Source organism: Acyrthosiphon pisum, chromosome A2 (genome assembly GCF_005508785.2).
Source record: "Acyrthosiphon pisum isolate AL4f chromosome A2, pea_aphid_22Mar2018_4r6ur, whole genome shotgun sequence".
NCBI classification, from domain to species: domain Eukaryota; kingdom Metazoa; phylum Arthropoda; class Insecta; order Hemiptera; family Aphididae; genus Acyrthosiphon; species Acyrthosiphon pisum.
Window position 1 is genome coordinate 56,972,083 of NC_042495.1, and position 17,511 is coordinate 56,989,593.

A 17,511-nucleotide genomic window follows, 5' to 3' on the forward strand; every position below is an offset into this window, starting at 1 on the left:
TTGACGACAAATTCAAATCTGTTTTCAGAATTCTTATAGCTTCATTAGATAAATTGGTATGTTTGGCAAAAAATACGTCTAAAATACTATGCGCGCGTGTGTTAGACAAAAACAGAAAACCACGGTATCGAATCCCCTTAAACATTAAGGAGATTGTAGCGACCAGTAATATTTTATTTTACCTAGGTATAAATAAGATATTGTATAATATACACGATACATAATAATATAAATAAATGTATATATAATTATTAAAGGAGGCTATATTTCACCCGAGATTTGTGTTTAAGCACAAACAACAACGGTTTAATAACATAATATACGAACCCCACGGAGTATATAATACATTTCAATGAAAACCGGCATGGTTGCTGACGAATTTCAATCGGCGGTTAATATGGCGTAATCGCGAAATAAATGCGAAACGATGATGCTATCTATTAACAAATAGTAAATACTGACAGAGTACGATGAAATATATTAATATTTACAATTTTTACTATACAATCAACACTCAATTATTCATTTGAGACTATCACGACTGAAGTATATTATAACATTGTAATATGCTATATCCCCGCAATTATTATAGTTGCGATATTAAAGCGATATCGTCTGCAAAAAGAGATTATTGATAGGGAGCCACAGAGGACAATGGCCCAATTTCAATGCCTGTCTGAAACGGAAATCGGAAATATAGGCCGCGAGCGCCATGTGCAAATACGCCGCGAGCTCCGTTTTTCCCGGGATATGGAGACGCGCGTCCACCACGCCCATGCAGTAACGCCGGCGAACGCCCCCCCCCCCCCCCAATCATTGCTTTACAGGTACATCCACCCCTGTAAAGTTTGGTTCCCCTCTACCCTCCACTGCAAACGCCACAAGGGATAACTTTCGTGATACTTAAAGGGCGCCGTTCCGATGTTTTGTATATACCCATGTATAATATTATAAAATAAACGCGTGTAAAACCGTACAAGTATATAAAATGCGTGTACGTGTGTGCAGCGTGCATATGCGCAAAAAACATCCGCTCTTACGAATAGCCATGTTTTCATAAACACGAATATGAGTGTTATTATTATTATTATTATTATTATTATTATTAGGCATTATATAATAAGTATCGAGCTTACGATCTCCGTATTACCACGCGGTTGTACACAGCGTATAATTAGTAAATACGTGTGCACAACGCGACGGTTCGAAATACTATTTCTTGTCCGTCTCCTCTTATTACCCATACCTATCCCGTCTTATTCGTACAGTATAATAAGTATTTATTGCTACTTATTTGCTATGCCGCGACTGCGCTGTTTACAATATTTATCGACTCCCCGCCACCGGATGATCGTCCGTTGTACTATTATCGTATTATTTTACATACGCACCTAGACACCTAGTGTTACAAAACTTTTGAATGACAAAAAAATGTTTACGATTAATAATACCATAAATAGACACAAAAAAATAAGAAAATATCACACGTTTTATTATTTTGTAAAAAATTAATGCAAGTTTAAATTCTGGAGAATAACTCACTACAATTATTTTTAACAATATATATTAAAATAAGGTTATTTTAAGGTATAAGTATGCAATTAAAATTACGCATAATATGTACGATGAACAATTTCAAATATTATAAGAAGTATTTACCATTTTTCCGAAAATAGATCACATGCTAAAACCTACATGTAAAATATCGAGATAAGTACAGAGAAATAACGATCATAAAATATATTAAAATTTTTGATTTTGGTCTGGTGACATAAGTCATAAGATTTCCTGGTGGCGGGATGATATACATGTTATATGACTCGGTTGTGGGACGATAACAAACAATTACCTACCTATTTATTATATACAAGATACATCATAAAGTAAAGACTATATACTATATTCGACGCATATATATCAGGAAGTTTTGGAACGTTTTCATAAGGGACGAAAAAGTAAACGAAATGTAATAATGGGACGCAATTTTCTTTAGTTTATTTTTTGAGAAAATGTTAACTTTTTTGTGCAATATTCAATAGAATTAAATACTTATATACATTTTGAAAAACGAAAAAAAAATACGTCAAGTGTCGTAAGGTAGTAACATCAGCAAATAATGGCACCTACATTATTGATTAACAAAGTAGTAGTTTCGAGAAATCACTAGAAACAAAGAAAGTACTACTTGTTTTTATCACGTTCAATTATGAAAACGAATAACCAACTATAAATTTTTTGAATCGAATGAAATATTAGCCACCAAACCATTTTGTTTCGTTTACACCAGACCAATATCTTTGATACGAATATGTGTTTAATGACAAGTGAGTTCTCGTTAAATACCTATGAGTATTCAGTCCAGTCTAATAATATTTCAACGAAATAAACATTTACATCTGATTTAAATTGATTTTGTCTATACAGACGTCACTAAAATTAAAAATATGTTCAATAATCCACCGTGTTTCGAAGTTAAAAACCCAACTAAACTGAATTAACATATTAATATACTTAATACATATCAGGTTGATTTGATGATTTTATTCTTTATAATTACATTTTATTCACACGATTATAATTGGTTTGAGAAACCCATAAACAATTTAACAGTTGACCGGGTTGCGAAATTAATTTATCGTGTGTCCGTGTCACATTATCCGGATCACCTAGCTAAAAATCAATACTATAGTTAATAAATTAATACTTATAATTGAATAAGTTTACTATTTTACTGAAGAATAATTATTTGAAATAATTGCAAGTTGTACTTAGTAGAATTTATAATATATAGGCACAACCGAATAATAGGAAATCAATGGTTTTTTTTTAAAAATTATTATCATTATATCATAAAGAGGTCTACTATCATTTAAAAATGTACAAATTTTACAAGATGTAAGTATAAAGTACTGTAGGTATAGTAGGTACACATACTCGTATAAATTTATAATTATTTTTATATTATTATGTTTACGCATTAAAATTGAAAATAAAATATAATATTCGAGGAACGACTGTGTGGAGCTCGATTAGAAGCGCGCGTTATCTGTCCTTTCTTGGATCGGCTGGATCGATAGGTATCGACGCTATTGAAACAAATCGAATTACCAAAAACCCCACCTTATGAGGCACCATGAATGGAAGTACCCTATTATAATGCACTTTATATAATAATTAGTAATAATATGCATTTATATAGTATTTGTACTGTGTTTTATTTATTTTGTTTTAATTACTAAAATTATTTTTACAAAAATTGTTAATGGGTATATTATATTGGTTTAATGTGCGTCGATACAATTGTTGAAATATAATAAATATTATATTATTTCGATTTTCGATAACTAAAAATATTAAAATCAAACATAATATGTTATATATATTATATAATCTAAAAACGAAAACCAACAACATTAACCTATAAAGTCGGCCCAGTTGTCATGAATAAAGTTTTTTTTTTCGTCTCGACCTACATAATGTGTAGACTGTAGGCAACCCTAAATAATTTGGTAACAACCCCCAGGTTGAATATCGCTGGTTTGAACAACAAAGACACACAATTCTTTTCATCTGAATATTTGCTAGTTAGAATTCGTTTAGTTAATAAAAAAAAGAAAATTGTTATTTACATAAACTCTAAACAGTCTAAACCTATCGTACCGAATGACATTTAAACTCATTTATTCATCACGATCCTCTGACCTGAGTTGTTGAACTAAATACGGCACTTTTCAAGTTAATTTACAAAACGATCGTATATGCACAGTGGTAATATATATATATACCAAAACCAAGTCTTGCCACCAGCACATATATCATCAAATTTTATAGTTTTATACTACCTATCTACCTACCGGAAATTTTAGTTCAAATTATTCCCACGCGTAAATATTCGTTTAATAATTGCATATCTAGTGCATATCTATATGCAAATGCACTCTTACGCCATAATGATCTCGTAAAATATATTATATAATATAATCTAGTTACCCTATAAAAAATTGAAATTAACCTTATTTGCACACATCTACTTTACTTAGTTTTACCGTACACAAATTAAATTTTCTAATATAAAAATATAAGATACTGAAAAAAGGTCATGTAGTAGGTATAGGTATCAACTAGATTATATCAATTGGTATACTTATATCTATACTCTGTTGAGCGAGAGAACGTACCGATTCTGCGCATCCCTCCGCGTCACCACGAAACCAACTCCCCAATGGGTCGGTGCGCGACGCGGTCTCTCACTGAACAGAGTATAGTAACTAGATGCCATTTTCAACTGAGAAACCAGGCTGGCTGCCTAGCTCCTGAAACGTTAGAGATTTTTTATAATATACTATAAACAAAATCTAGATATAAAAAGATACCATTACTCAGTAGGTACATTTTTAAGTATCTACATATTATAATATATAAGGGATGTGGGGTTACGACAAAACACACGCTCCGTTTTCCTATATCCTATTGCCTTATTTTGTCCAACCCATTAATTGTTTTATCATTTAATAATAATTATTAATACAATATCAATTTTCTTCTTCAGATACAGTAAAATCTCGTTGTGTAGAAACTCAAGAGACACAGATAAAAGTTCGAGATATCGAGTTTTATTGTAATGCAGGTAATTATTTCAAGGGGATCTCAATTGAGTTCGACATAACAAGAATCTATACTGCATTGATACCTACTCAATTTATAGTTAATATAATAATTTAATAAATGTTACATAATATTATATAGATACAACAATATTGTTTGTATATAAATATTATATCATATTATATATTATTATTAATGCATGATACGCGGTTGACAATTTTTTTTTACCAGATCTGTACTATAGAGTTTTGTCATCATGAACCATCGATATCCTATTCAATAACGATGTATCGCCAACAACGAAAATAGTCACTATATTGAGGGATGAAATAAAACTCTCGGAACATCAGGGGTATATTATACGTTACGCGTACAGTATCACTTCAACAACGGCACATATTATAATATAACATAAGTATACCTAGGTAGCGATAGGTAGATAGTAAAAATGCACGATGCACGCGCGACACGCGCTTTATGCCTGCGACGACTGAACAACTGCACGTAAGTATATACACTATAACCTTATACCGTCACCTGAATTCTACAGCGTGATGTTCTCATACAGTGACGTGTATTCGCAGGTTTTTCGAGTATATATATATATATACACAATGAATTATAATATAATATATTTGACCCTTGTATATATGCGCTGCACACACTCATACACAAGCCCGCATACATAAAAAAAAAAGTAGGTATGTTGCGAATATCGATAAACCGGTAAATTGTGAGAGTAGTCACGGCGCATGAGTAAAAAAAATAATAATAATAATAATAAAAAGTTCGAACTGGTTATGTTGCGATACACGACGATAGTTGTTGTTATTGTACGCGTGAAAGTGAAATCGTTAACGGAGCAACTCCCAGACTAACGACCTACGTCATTAGAGACACGGGTGGTAAAAAAAAAAAAATAATAATAATAAAATATAATATATATATCGAATAAAAATTCTCGGATTCTCGTAAGTATACTCGTTGTATGCGGCACGAAAGTGTGTGTGTGTGTGTGTTCAACGCGTATTTCATTGAGCCAATATGGTTATAGAGCGCCTGCAGATATGATTTTGGTGGTGGTGAAAAGGGTGGGCGGGATGGTAAAACGGCGCCAAGCGATTAATATCAGCTTAAGTCCTCGCTCAGATTTTGAAATTCGATTAAGGATGTATAATATACTCCGAGAGTGCGGGTGGAAAAATCTGGCCGACTTAAATCGTCGTTTATCAAATGCACGCGTGGTGTATAATATTATTATTGTTGTTATGACGTGCGCGATACCACGTGCGATGAAACTTCCGCGGCAATATTCGAGATTAAATTTCTGCAGCTAGTAAACGAGTGTATGGTGTAGGTACACGTATAATGATAATAGAGCCTAGGTATAGGAAAACGGAAAAACAAATAGTCACGACGAGCGTAATATAATCGCTATAAGTATATATATATAGGTGCCTTACATGGATATAATATATAACTTTCAGACCTTTTTTTTCCAGTAATTTAAAATAAATAGGAACTCGCCAGTTTTGTTAATATTACTATTTTAGGCGCCATATTATGATATTAATATAAACTTTGTAGCGAATGAGATGATTTTTATATAATAGCCTCACGCCAGCAAACGATATGTTCACTATTGTTTCGTACACGAGCTCCATCGCACTGAATCGAGAAACAACTAACAAGTAGGGAAGTGATTTATAACGTACGATATAATATAATAATACCAATAGTATAATAGTGTACTATATAATAATATAGGTATGATTAATGATATACACACCACATAATATTTTTCCAGGGGAGGGGAAGTATTTCATTGCATAATTAGTTTAACGATGTACTTTGAAAACGTATCTAATTACCGTCTACGCGTCCCATTTATTGAGTTAGCCAAAGGTCCACGAAGTACGTAAACAACCCTATTAATTTTCTAACCCATACATAGGTGCACGCGCTTTGAGCTTCAATTAATGAGATGACACGTTGTCCAAATGCTATACGCCAATTCGAATGGCTCATACGGATTATTAATTTACGCAGAATTGGACCTGTATGAATCATTTTTGGGACAAAGTGGACATTTACGAATTGTTGACGCTTGTATTATTCTATAGTCATTGATATTATTTTTTATTGACTGTATTATAGGACGAAACTAAAACAAACGTAATTTATTTAGCAATGTCAGCACGTTAACAACGCTGGTGGCGTGCGAGACGACGGCGATGACACACGTACGGCCGAAGAAGTACATTGTATCATAATATACGAAAAACGAATATAAAAATATATAATATAAGTGGGTATACTATTCTATTACAGACCAAACGCGCATAGGTATGTGTTTTATGAGAGATACGGAAAAGTCTAATTTTCCACACATTAAACGTGTTAACTGGATGATACGATTTTTGTTATTTTTTATTATCTCAAACAAAACAAATAATATACGACTATTGTGTTCATCTGTCAAAATGATAATTATTTCTAGCTGCGCGGGCACGATTCCGACAAAACAACAACACGCTTTAGTGGAAAAAAAATTGGGATTCGCAACAGTTTTTTGCATCCCTATATATATTAGGTATATACAGTGTGATTCCTTTTAAAGGTAACACTAAATAATTCTGTCCAGTGACATCGGATTAATATGCGGTTTTCGGGAGGGGATAGGGAATACATAAATACACATTTCTTGATGATTTTTACATTTTTAGATCTTTCCATGTGCACATGCGCAATACAACTTGCATTTTTTTTTAATGGCAACAGGTGTTTTGAATACCAAATTCGGATAGACCGAATTTTTTTAAGTCGATTTGGTCCTTTTTACCATAGCTCTAAAATCAAAATTGACCAAATGGCAACCAGTCAAAGTTTCGATTAAAATTATTGAATTTTTCAACAATCATACTAGAATTTTTCGAATTATTATGAAATTGTAAGTATTTTTTTTGTTTCCGTAGGTTTGCAGATATTATTAAATCATTTAAATTTAATTTTGAGGATACGTGTGCACTGTTTCGACGCTACAATACGAAAATAATGTTATCTCGAATCCAGCGATATATTATTAATTATTTTAAAACGAGTACACGACAATATGCTATATATATATATGATTGCATTACAGTATTACACCTATGAGCATGCATTTGGCCGACCATCCAGGAAGACGAGTATTGTAAAAATATATTGACCTTTACCGGGGCAGACGCACACAAGTAGTACTGCACAATGTTGTTTTCTCGACGTCAGTTTAAGAACGCGTAACGATAGGAAAAATATAATAATAATAGAAATAAAAAACTGACCGACAATACTAGCAATAGCAGGAGTATATTATTATAGTAGTACAACACAATTACCCCGCCGATAACGCGTCTACCCCGAAGTTTCATGAATGGCACTACCCGATAACAGTAAACTTTAACGGTTTCTCTCGAAGATTGTATAATATATATACACACACAACCGGCGGTGCAACATAATATAAAAACGATAAACTCAAATATACTTTTAAAACCTTACGCGTTTGTTCTGCTGCAACAAGGCACGTATTATAATATTGAAAAATAAAAACGAGGTTATATGACACGACGTTCGAACCGTATATTATTATATTATATTCATTTTAGTACGAGCGACGCATATTATGTGCAGACGAATGTGCCTACCTACGTTTAAGTGTTTTTTTTAAACATTTTTTAGCAGTTATGTTTGTGTATACAAACATGATTTCGATAGCATGCACGTGCAATAATTATCTGCAGGTTTGGTATACAATATAATATATTATTATTACCCATAATTATAATTATCGCGTGCTCTCAAATGCACACCACACGCATAATATGTACCTATATGGCTATAATATTATTATAGTATGTATATATATGTAGCCATATAGGTACTTGACGAGAGTAAAAAATAATGCGTATACTCGCGGCAGGTCGATTGCAGTGAACGACTTCCGGTAATGTGGAAAATGAAAACAGGTATAATAATATTATCGGGTGGTGCGGAGGGCAGAGAAAGAAAACTTAAGACGTTAAACCAATAGGTCCACTCACTAGTGCGATCTGAGGGTCATCGTTGTCCAGTTCGTGATAGTACGACTGGTCACTGCCCCTCCTACTGCCATTAAAGCACATGATCCTCCGGAAAAGGTCGGACACCGCGGCGCAAAAACCGCATTGTTGTTGCATCACTTCGACGGCGTGAGTAGTCGGTGTGACGGACCCGAATTAGTGACACCGAAAGCTACGACGGCGGTGGAGGTGGCGAAAGTGCACAACAACAACAACAACAACGACGACAACAACAACAACGATGGCGACGACAACGTCAACACCACCGGCCGGCAGCTGCTGCAGCAGCAGAAGACGGCCGCCGTCCGGTATAGGAACAAGAGTAAAAGTCAACCGCTGTTGCCACCACCTCCGCCGCCGCCGCCGCCACCGCCGTTACCAACGACACCACCGCTAGGCGATCACTGTCTTATGGCAGTAGACCGTCGTCGTCGCACGTGGAACGGATCGAGACGCACGTGACGGCGGAGGATGGAGACGTCGACTATGATGGCGGCAGTGACGAGGTTATGCCCAGTCGCATACAACAGCGGTCGGGTGGTTGACCGATCGGACAGCGAAACGGGACGGCGGCGGCGGAAATAATATCGTTATATTGACTCTATAATTTTATAGAGTCCGCGGGACAGCGGTTGTCGTTACGATCGGAAGGGGAAGAGGTATATGAGCAGAAAAAAATTAATTACAACAGATTGATAATAGAATATAATTTATTATAGGTATTCGGAAAAAAAATATGTTATAATTATTACTATTATTATCTATACGCGCGCGTAACTGAGGGCGGCCGGCCGGCGAATAGAGTCACTCCGGCGACGCACGCACACACACACACACTGAGACGGCGACGGCGGCGGCGCGCTCACTCTGTCTCACTCGCACACACGCTCTGTCTCACTCATTCGCTACTTCTCTCGCACTCGCGTCTCTTTCGCTCTGCCGGCACGACAGACACGCTCGCACGCACACGCACCGCACGCACACGCGCGTAGACGATCGGGCGGCGGCGGCGGCGACGACTATATAGCGAGCGGTAGCGGCGAGCGAGCGGCAGAGCGGCAGCAGCCGGCAAGCACCGTAGCGGACGCACACAAAACTCTCGTGCACACGCGCACGCACACACGCAGCAGCCTGGCGCACACCACCGCGCGCGTACACACACTGCCGCTCCCGGTTGACGCCGTTCTCGCTCGCTCGCGCGCGCACGCTGCTCCGGGCCGGGTGGGTGCGGGCCCGCCGCCGCCGCGTTACAGCAGCTACAACCGGCCGGCTACGCGCTCCGATGCTAGTCGGAGACGGGGCAGGGCCGGTCGAGGGGCGCGCACACGCTCCCGGTGGCGCCCGACGTTTCCACCGCCACCTCGGCTGCAGGTGCCGGTAGCGCACGTGCGGATCTGTCGTCGCTGAAGGTGTGGCGGCAGATCGACGGAGGCCTACGCACAGCGTTCACATTGTTAAAATAATTATATCATTATAATAATAAAATTATTATTATTGTTACTGATTTTTTTTATTTACATACACCGCCGGTAGACAATCATCAACAAACATTAACATCACACGCTATTATTAAACGATCGTTTATTTGTTATAATAATATTATAATAGGTATCGTCCCATCAAAATCGGCAAGTCTTAGGTCGGTCGGTCAGCAAGCTCTATTTTACTTTTGGTTAGCAGTTTTTGGTTTGTTTTTTTTTTTTTAAACTGTCTGTGTTAGTTGTGTTTTTCGAATTAAACATTTACTAAATCCTTCGTGCCTAAATTATTTGCTTAGATCTATCGAAAACGTTCTCATATAATAAAACTGCAGTACGTGGCCTTACAGCAATTCGCGTATAACTCAGAATTCAATCCAATTTTAGCCGCAAATTAGGTTACCCACCACCTGAGGTTCTGGAAACCTAAACCCTAAATCTATCACTGCTCTACGACCCAAGGGATGAAAAGATTAAGTATATTTCATGGGATATGTGAAATAGCACTTCCATAATTGGATTTCATTCAAAGTTATAATATGAGTTCATATAGAAATGTAAAATTTATGTCATTCCCATAAAACTTACAACTAGAATTATTTTCATCTTTACTCGGCAATAATTCACAATAAATTATCTAAAATGTAAACGTTTCTAATGCATATTATATAGGTAACTAAGAAAAAAAATTAAGAAAATGAAAAACTTGTCTTTGAACAATTTTAATTTTAATAATTTAATTGTATCATAATCTTAAAACAATTAATAGCAATTAATCAGATATTTTTTGTTCATTCAATTTTGTTATGAATAAATTATTTTAAATACTTGAAAATATTAAACGTAAATAAGGCAACGTGCCAAACTAACAAAAAACGTGTTATAAGACTAATGAGTCTTGTGCATGTATATACACAATACACATTATTATATACGCGTACAGGGATGGATACTGTATGGGAGACAAGGGACAATGCCCCTTCCAGAACTCACACGGCACATACATAATTTAAGATTTTTTTAAAGCAACATTGAATCTAATAATTTAATAATTTAGGTAATTAAATAAATATAAAAATATAAAATCTATATTTATGCTTTTTGTAACTGATAGCGACGAAAAAAAGAAACATTAAACATTTAAACGGTAGTATACGATATGATATAATTATTATTAAATATTATCTATATTCATATGCTGACAATGTGCGGTTGAGAGTTGTTGTCGTAATCAATGTAACAATTAAACATTATTTAGGTTTTGTAATAAAATTTTGAAATTACGGTGATACTTTTATTTATTCAATTTTGAAAATTATTGTATATAATAATATATTATACGCCCTTCACGAATAGTGTCGTATCATACATTTCAAAAATTTTTAGGAGAGATAATACAAAGATTCAAAAGTATATTACATACTTTTCAAACAGATTTCAAAAAATTTTAATTTCAAAAAAAGGTTTAATAACCTTCGAGATTCTTTCAACTATTTTATTTTCAGATACTTTACTCCAGAGCCATGTCAAGCAATTCAGCACCCCGGACAAAATTTATTTTGGGGCCACAGGTAGCATATTAAGTGCAAATAAAGGCGCCTCCTTACTTTTACAAAACTAAGGCTGCTTTACTCTTTTTCTGATTATTATAAAAAAGTTAAAGCAATTTGATGAGTTACGGCCCTTTTCTTAGGTAAAACGTACTCATGAGTATATTGGAAGTCAAATTAATATCTTATTTTATACGCAATTTAGAGATTAGGGTTGAAAATATACACATGCGTACGTACTACGAATTATGCGTTTATAGTGAATAGACACAACTGAAATACAACGCAAAATTGTATGTTGCATGTGTATTGTATGGACAATTACACGTACAAAAATTAACGTTTTCATATAACTATATTTTGTATGGATATTTGAAGTTGCACTTACATAGCACTATAGCACTGTATATAGTATGTAAGTCTCAAAGCCGAAAATAATAAAAACAGTAAAATCGGGGAGTAAGTAATAATTGTTTCCAAGGATTTGATAAAACACGATTTATCTAAATTCATACTTTAGGCCACATTAATTACAAAAAATATAAATATATAATATTTGTAGATGTATAAACCCAACCTTGAATTATACAGAAATTATTTTTTCTTATGGTTAAATAAACATTTAATTAAAATAAAAATTATAATCGTAAGTACAAGATACAATCGTTATCAGCATAACGTCCTAGTATAATTTGGACACAACATATTTCATACGTTTCTGCACGTATAAAATTATAATAACCTATACCTGCCAACTATATACTTACAAACTAAATAGGTAGAAAGTCAAATAAGATTTGTTATCAAATAAGTTTTAAAAAACAAAAACTAGGATATTATATAAGATAAATTACGATTGAATGAACAAAATTGTACATATAGTTATATTAATAATACCTAGTATTTTTTTCTCTATACTACTGATGAATTCAAGGTTTACAACTTCGGCATTAATAATATTTGAAGTAAATTCAGTACTTACGGAAAACCATAATGTATAAAAAATGTATGAAGTAGCTAGGAGAGTAAATTATAATTTCTACACATCATATAAATGGTAACCAATCACTCTAATGATATGTCATCACAAAGTTGTTTATCCAAAATGCAATCAGTTTAATGTACTTTACTTATTAAACTTAAAGAAATGAAAGATATTATGACATATTTGAAAATAATATCGTGATGCTGTTATATATTTTTTTATGATTCAACTGCAGAAACTAAAATCATTTCTAAAAAAATAGTTACAAATATAGGTATAACTATACATGATTATATTAATATATGATATTGAATTGGCTATTGTTATTTATATATATCATATATGAATAAAAATAATACCGGAAAACGTCAAAAACTGTATTAATGGAGTTATTTTTTTTATTAAGTAATTGCAATTTCTAAAACAATTTCAATTATTTAAACAGTTTATAATAGAAATAATAATAATTCTATATTACTACAAAATTTAAAAGTAGGACATTTAATTATGTTCTAGAAGTAAATTATAAAATAATGCGTCAACTGTACAATTTTTTGTTTAATGTTTATGTATTCAAAAACTAATATAAATACGAAATTAATTATTGAGATATTAGAATAATATTATGTCCAACTACCTAGTAGGTATTGTCTAATATTGATTATACTTCTATATTACATTTTTAATGAACTTATGTCTGTAGTTCAAATAGGAAATGAAAAATCTACTTTTCAAATAATTTTAAATAAACTGCCTTAAACACCAACTGTTTGGACCGGACATAACCAACCGTATTTGACCAGAATCGAACTCTTCCCTTTTCGGCGGCCAAACCAAAAAGTTCAATATTTACTTATGGTAGGTATACACTATACAGAATACATATTATATAAAAGTATTAAAAATATAAGTTATATAAAAATTATTTATGTATTAGATATTTATTTTTATAATTGAAAATATAGGTATGTACAAGATAGTTGCCATTACAATCATACTCGACGAACATCGATCAAATAATTAATTATTAATATTATTTCAATAATCATAGATAAGTAGGAACAAACATGCGTAATTTTTACCATGTAGGAACTTACATATTTTATCATTTTTTCCACAACGTAGGAACTTTTCCGAACTAACCTATGTAATCTTTATCTGCTAAGTCTCGTGTAGGAACTTACATTCACCCATGGTCGATAGTGGTATCCAAATCATAAATTCATAATTTTTTTTTTAAATACCAAATTATTTATAATATAGATGATACTTGTTTTATTTTTATTATTTTTTTATATTATAAGCAGGTTACCTTTTTTTTATAACCGACTAATTGATCCCGCACACTTCATTGTCCGTAAAAATTGTGATTGTTCAACTCCTATTGGGTGTAACACGCTGCAGTATGTGCTACTCAGCAACCTTGGTAGGCGCAATGTGCGAAAATTCGATTTGATGCATGCTTGTACCAAATCTGCCCGATTAACCAATGGCAACCAATAAAATAATAATAAACACTAATTTCTAGAAATTTTTCTTCTATAACCAATAGCAATAACCTTCGTTAATCTCAAAATCCCTGTTTGAACACCTCCCATGGTTGGACCTACCTGGTCCAATTATTGTGAATCTAAATCATCCCGAGAACCACTCATACACACACAAACAATTTCATCAAAATTGGTCGAACCATTTAGGAATGCATAAAGGACACACACACAGACAAATATTCATTTTTATATAGATTATTATTATTTTATAATATATATTAGGTAATATAAATTACCTTAACGGCAAAACAACAATACTATTTTGAGAATCAGTGGTTACTACGGTCGGTATGCATAACAGACTGCTTAGAGTAGCGCTCATTTATCGTGCCCCCGACTATATAGGCATTCATCACTACAGTGATTCCTACAAAAAACCTGTGAATAATGTGAATTCGTACATCCTGCAACTTGACGAGCCACCCGGCTTTCCAATCTTGGGAATTTTGTGGCTGCAGCACCATAGGTGAAAATAGGGACATTTTCTGGAGGGTTTAGAATTGTATCAGCAGAACTCCAGACTCCAAGATAGTTGATATTTTAAACTTAAATATAATAAAAAAAACTAGGGGACCATACCAAGTGGGGGCACATGTCGTCGGGTCATTGTACACTGTTTCTTCGCTAAAGAAAACACTGTCAACACACGCACTCACGAACCCTTTGCACAACATTATAACACAATAAATACGCACACTTGTGGACACGAAAAACAAAAACCAGAAATACGAATACCGTGCAATTAAAAGTTAGTGGTGGCAGACTCGGATATAACGGCCCCGATCAACCGGTTCTTCAGACTGTGTGGTAGAAAATAATAATATCGCTGTTACATATCATGCAGCTCATCGTGATACCCGTAAATAATATGATCGGCCGTGCTTACCGCGGTCTATAGACTGTGTCTGTATTTAAACCTCACCGGAATGAAAAACTTTCCGAACGAAACTGTTCCATACGAATGGCTCAATGAGTTCCTAAATAAGACCCAAACAACAGCAACCACGGTAAGCCCTGTTAAAGAATACGGTAATACCACTTTCCATTGACCATAAACTATGTTTCGTCACCATCCAATTCACGACAACTTTAAATCGAACCGTATTCGCGTCACCATCCGTGAGCGTGCGTATATAACAGAATGCGAGGTGCATTCCCCTGGCACCCCCACTTCCGAATTTTGAATTCAAACCGAGGGCTTTCGTTTGTGCTGGATTGTGCTCGAATTTCTTCATTCGTGCTGAAACCTTTAAGGAGTTATAAGGGATAATGATTGGGGGTGCCAGCGAAACGACTGCACCCCCCCTTCCAAATTTTGAATTCGAACCAAGGGCTTTCGTTTGTGCTACGTTTGTGCTGGATTGTGCTCGAATTTCATCGTTTTTGCTGCAACCCTTCAAAAGTTATAAGGGATAATGATTGGGGGTGCCAGCGAAACGACTGCACCCCTACCTTAAAATTTTCAAATTTAAATTATGCCATTCATTTGTGCTACGTTTGTGCTGGTTTCTGCTCGAGTTTCATCGTTTGCAGTGCTGCAAACGCTAATTAACTACAGGGGATGATTAGTGGGAAAGGGTGGTATGGAGCCATAATACAACCCCAACTTAAAATTTTATAACTTCAAATGAGCCAGTTATAGCCTAATATCCAACCATCTATTGAACCGAGGGGGGGGGGCACATAACGAATTGTTTGATCCAAATCCTAAGCTTATTTATTTTGTACTCTTTGTCCCTTTCGTTATTATTGCTTGGCTCATACAAAAATTATTAACCTTTCTTACGAGGATATACTCTGGAAATCCTAAAACGAAGACAGACTTTTATCGGGAATTACTTGTGGTCGAAAGGTAAAAATGATCCATAGGTGTCCATTAATTATTTATCGTAGTTTTTAGGTTCAAATAACTTAATTGTAGGAGTTTGATTTTAAAATTTACGTAATTGTAATAAATTATGAAAACAAAAATTCTCAAATATAGGTACGTTTTTATCTTCAAAAAACTATTAGAAATAACTGAAGGGGCCTTTCAGAAACTGGCCAAGTGTTACACAATAAAAATAAAAGAGGAGTGTTGCTCTTTAATGTAGAGGTGCAGTGAGGTTACGAATTAAAAAATAGCAGACTTGCAGGCCACAATGTAGATTTCACTACTTTGATAGGCCGACTTTTTTGGTAGGGAGTTTGGAACTTGGCATTTTTTCACGGTTGTGTTTTTGTTGGGGATATCATTTATTTTTGCGGGCTTCAGCATCGTGGACGACGTGTTATTATTATTATTTTTTTTTTAATTTTAAAATTTTTTTTTATATGTTGTAGATTTTCTCTTATATATTTTGTATTTGAATAAAATAAATATACGAAAACATTATTATGTTTTATAAATATAACATATTATAATAGTATTATATAAGTCAACTACAAACAATTCCTTTTTACCATATTGTAACGCTGTTTAAAAGTAAACGTTTATGCATGCTAAGCGCGTCACTTCATACGTTTAGAAATACACTCACTGAAGCGGTATTGATTACGTTTGAGAAGTTACCCCCCCCCACACTATGTCCAATCGACATCAGACCAATTTCAACATTTAGTAACCTTTTAGTAACTAATTGTAACCAACATCGAACAATTTGTAACCAAATAGTTTCCGAGAAAACTCAATTTCCATTTGGGGGGGCCAACTACACGTAGCCCCCCCCCCTCCCGACATTGTCCTATCGAATCCGGACCTATCCACAAATTTAGTAACATTTTAGTAACTAATTGTAACCGACATCAAACAATTTGTAACAAAACAATTTCCGAGAAAACTCAATTTCCATTTGGGGGGGGGCTAACTTCACGCAGCCCCCCCCCCCCCCCAACTTTGTCCTATCGTACCGGGCCTATACTAAAGTTTAGTAACCTTTTAGTAACTAATTGTAACCGACATCAAACAATTTGTAACCAAACAGTTTTTTATATATTTATAAAAAAACCTAATTTTAAAAAAATGCCTGTTATAATTTAACGTACTGCCATAGGGGAATCAGATTTTACGGAGTATGGGCGAAATTGGTTTTGCAAATTGTTGCAAATCAATTGCAGAATATTGGCACTGGTTAGAAGTCGATATCTTATAGTGGGGGTGCCAACTTCACGGACGTCATAGCCTACCCTCTTGCCCACATTTTTAATTTTTTTTTCTTATTAATATTTTTATTTTTAAATATGTACTTAAACATATGAAGAGGA

The 17,511-nt window shown here is 34.3% G+C and overlaps 1 protein-coding gene across 6 annotated transcripts in view; it reads right to left on the reverse strand.

Annotated features, from left to right (window-relative positions):
- Nucleotides 1-17,511, reverse strand: part of LOC100160807 (high affinity cAMP-specific 3',5'-cyclic phosphodiesterase 7A) — a 136,750-nt gene that overhangs the window by 73,644 nt on the left and 45,595 nt on the right. Inside the window, exon 1 of one of the 6 annotated variants that reach the window (XM_001952765.5) lies at nt 8,688-10,163. The exons of 3 other annotated variants lie outside the window; for them this stretch is intronic. In XM_001952765.5, coding sequence (XP_001952800.2) covers nt 8,688-8,822 — 135 coding nt within the window. In that variant the 5' untranslated portion in view covers nt 8,823-10,163. Of the gene's footprint in view, nt 1-4,833; nt 5,217-8,687; nt 10,164-17,511 lie in introns of those variants that run through there. 2 more of the 6 variants (XM_003240910.4, XM_008191705.3) reach the window with 2 other exon arrangements.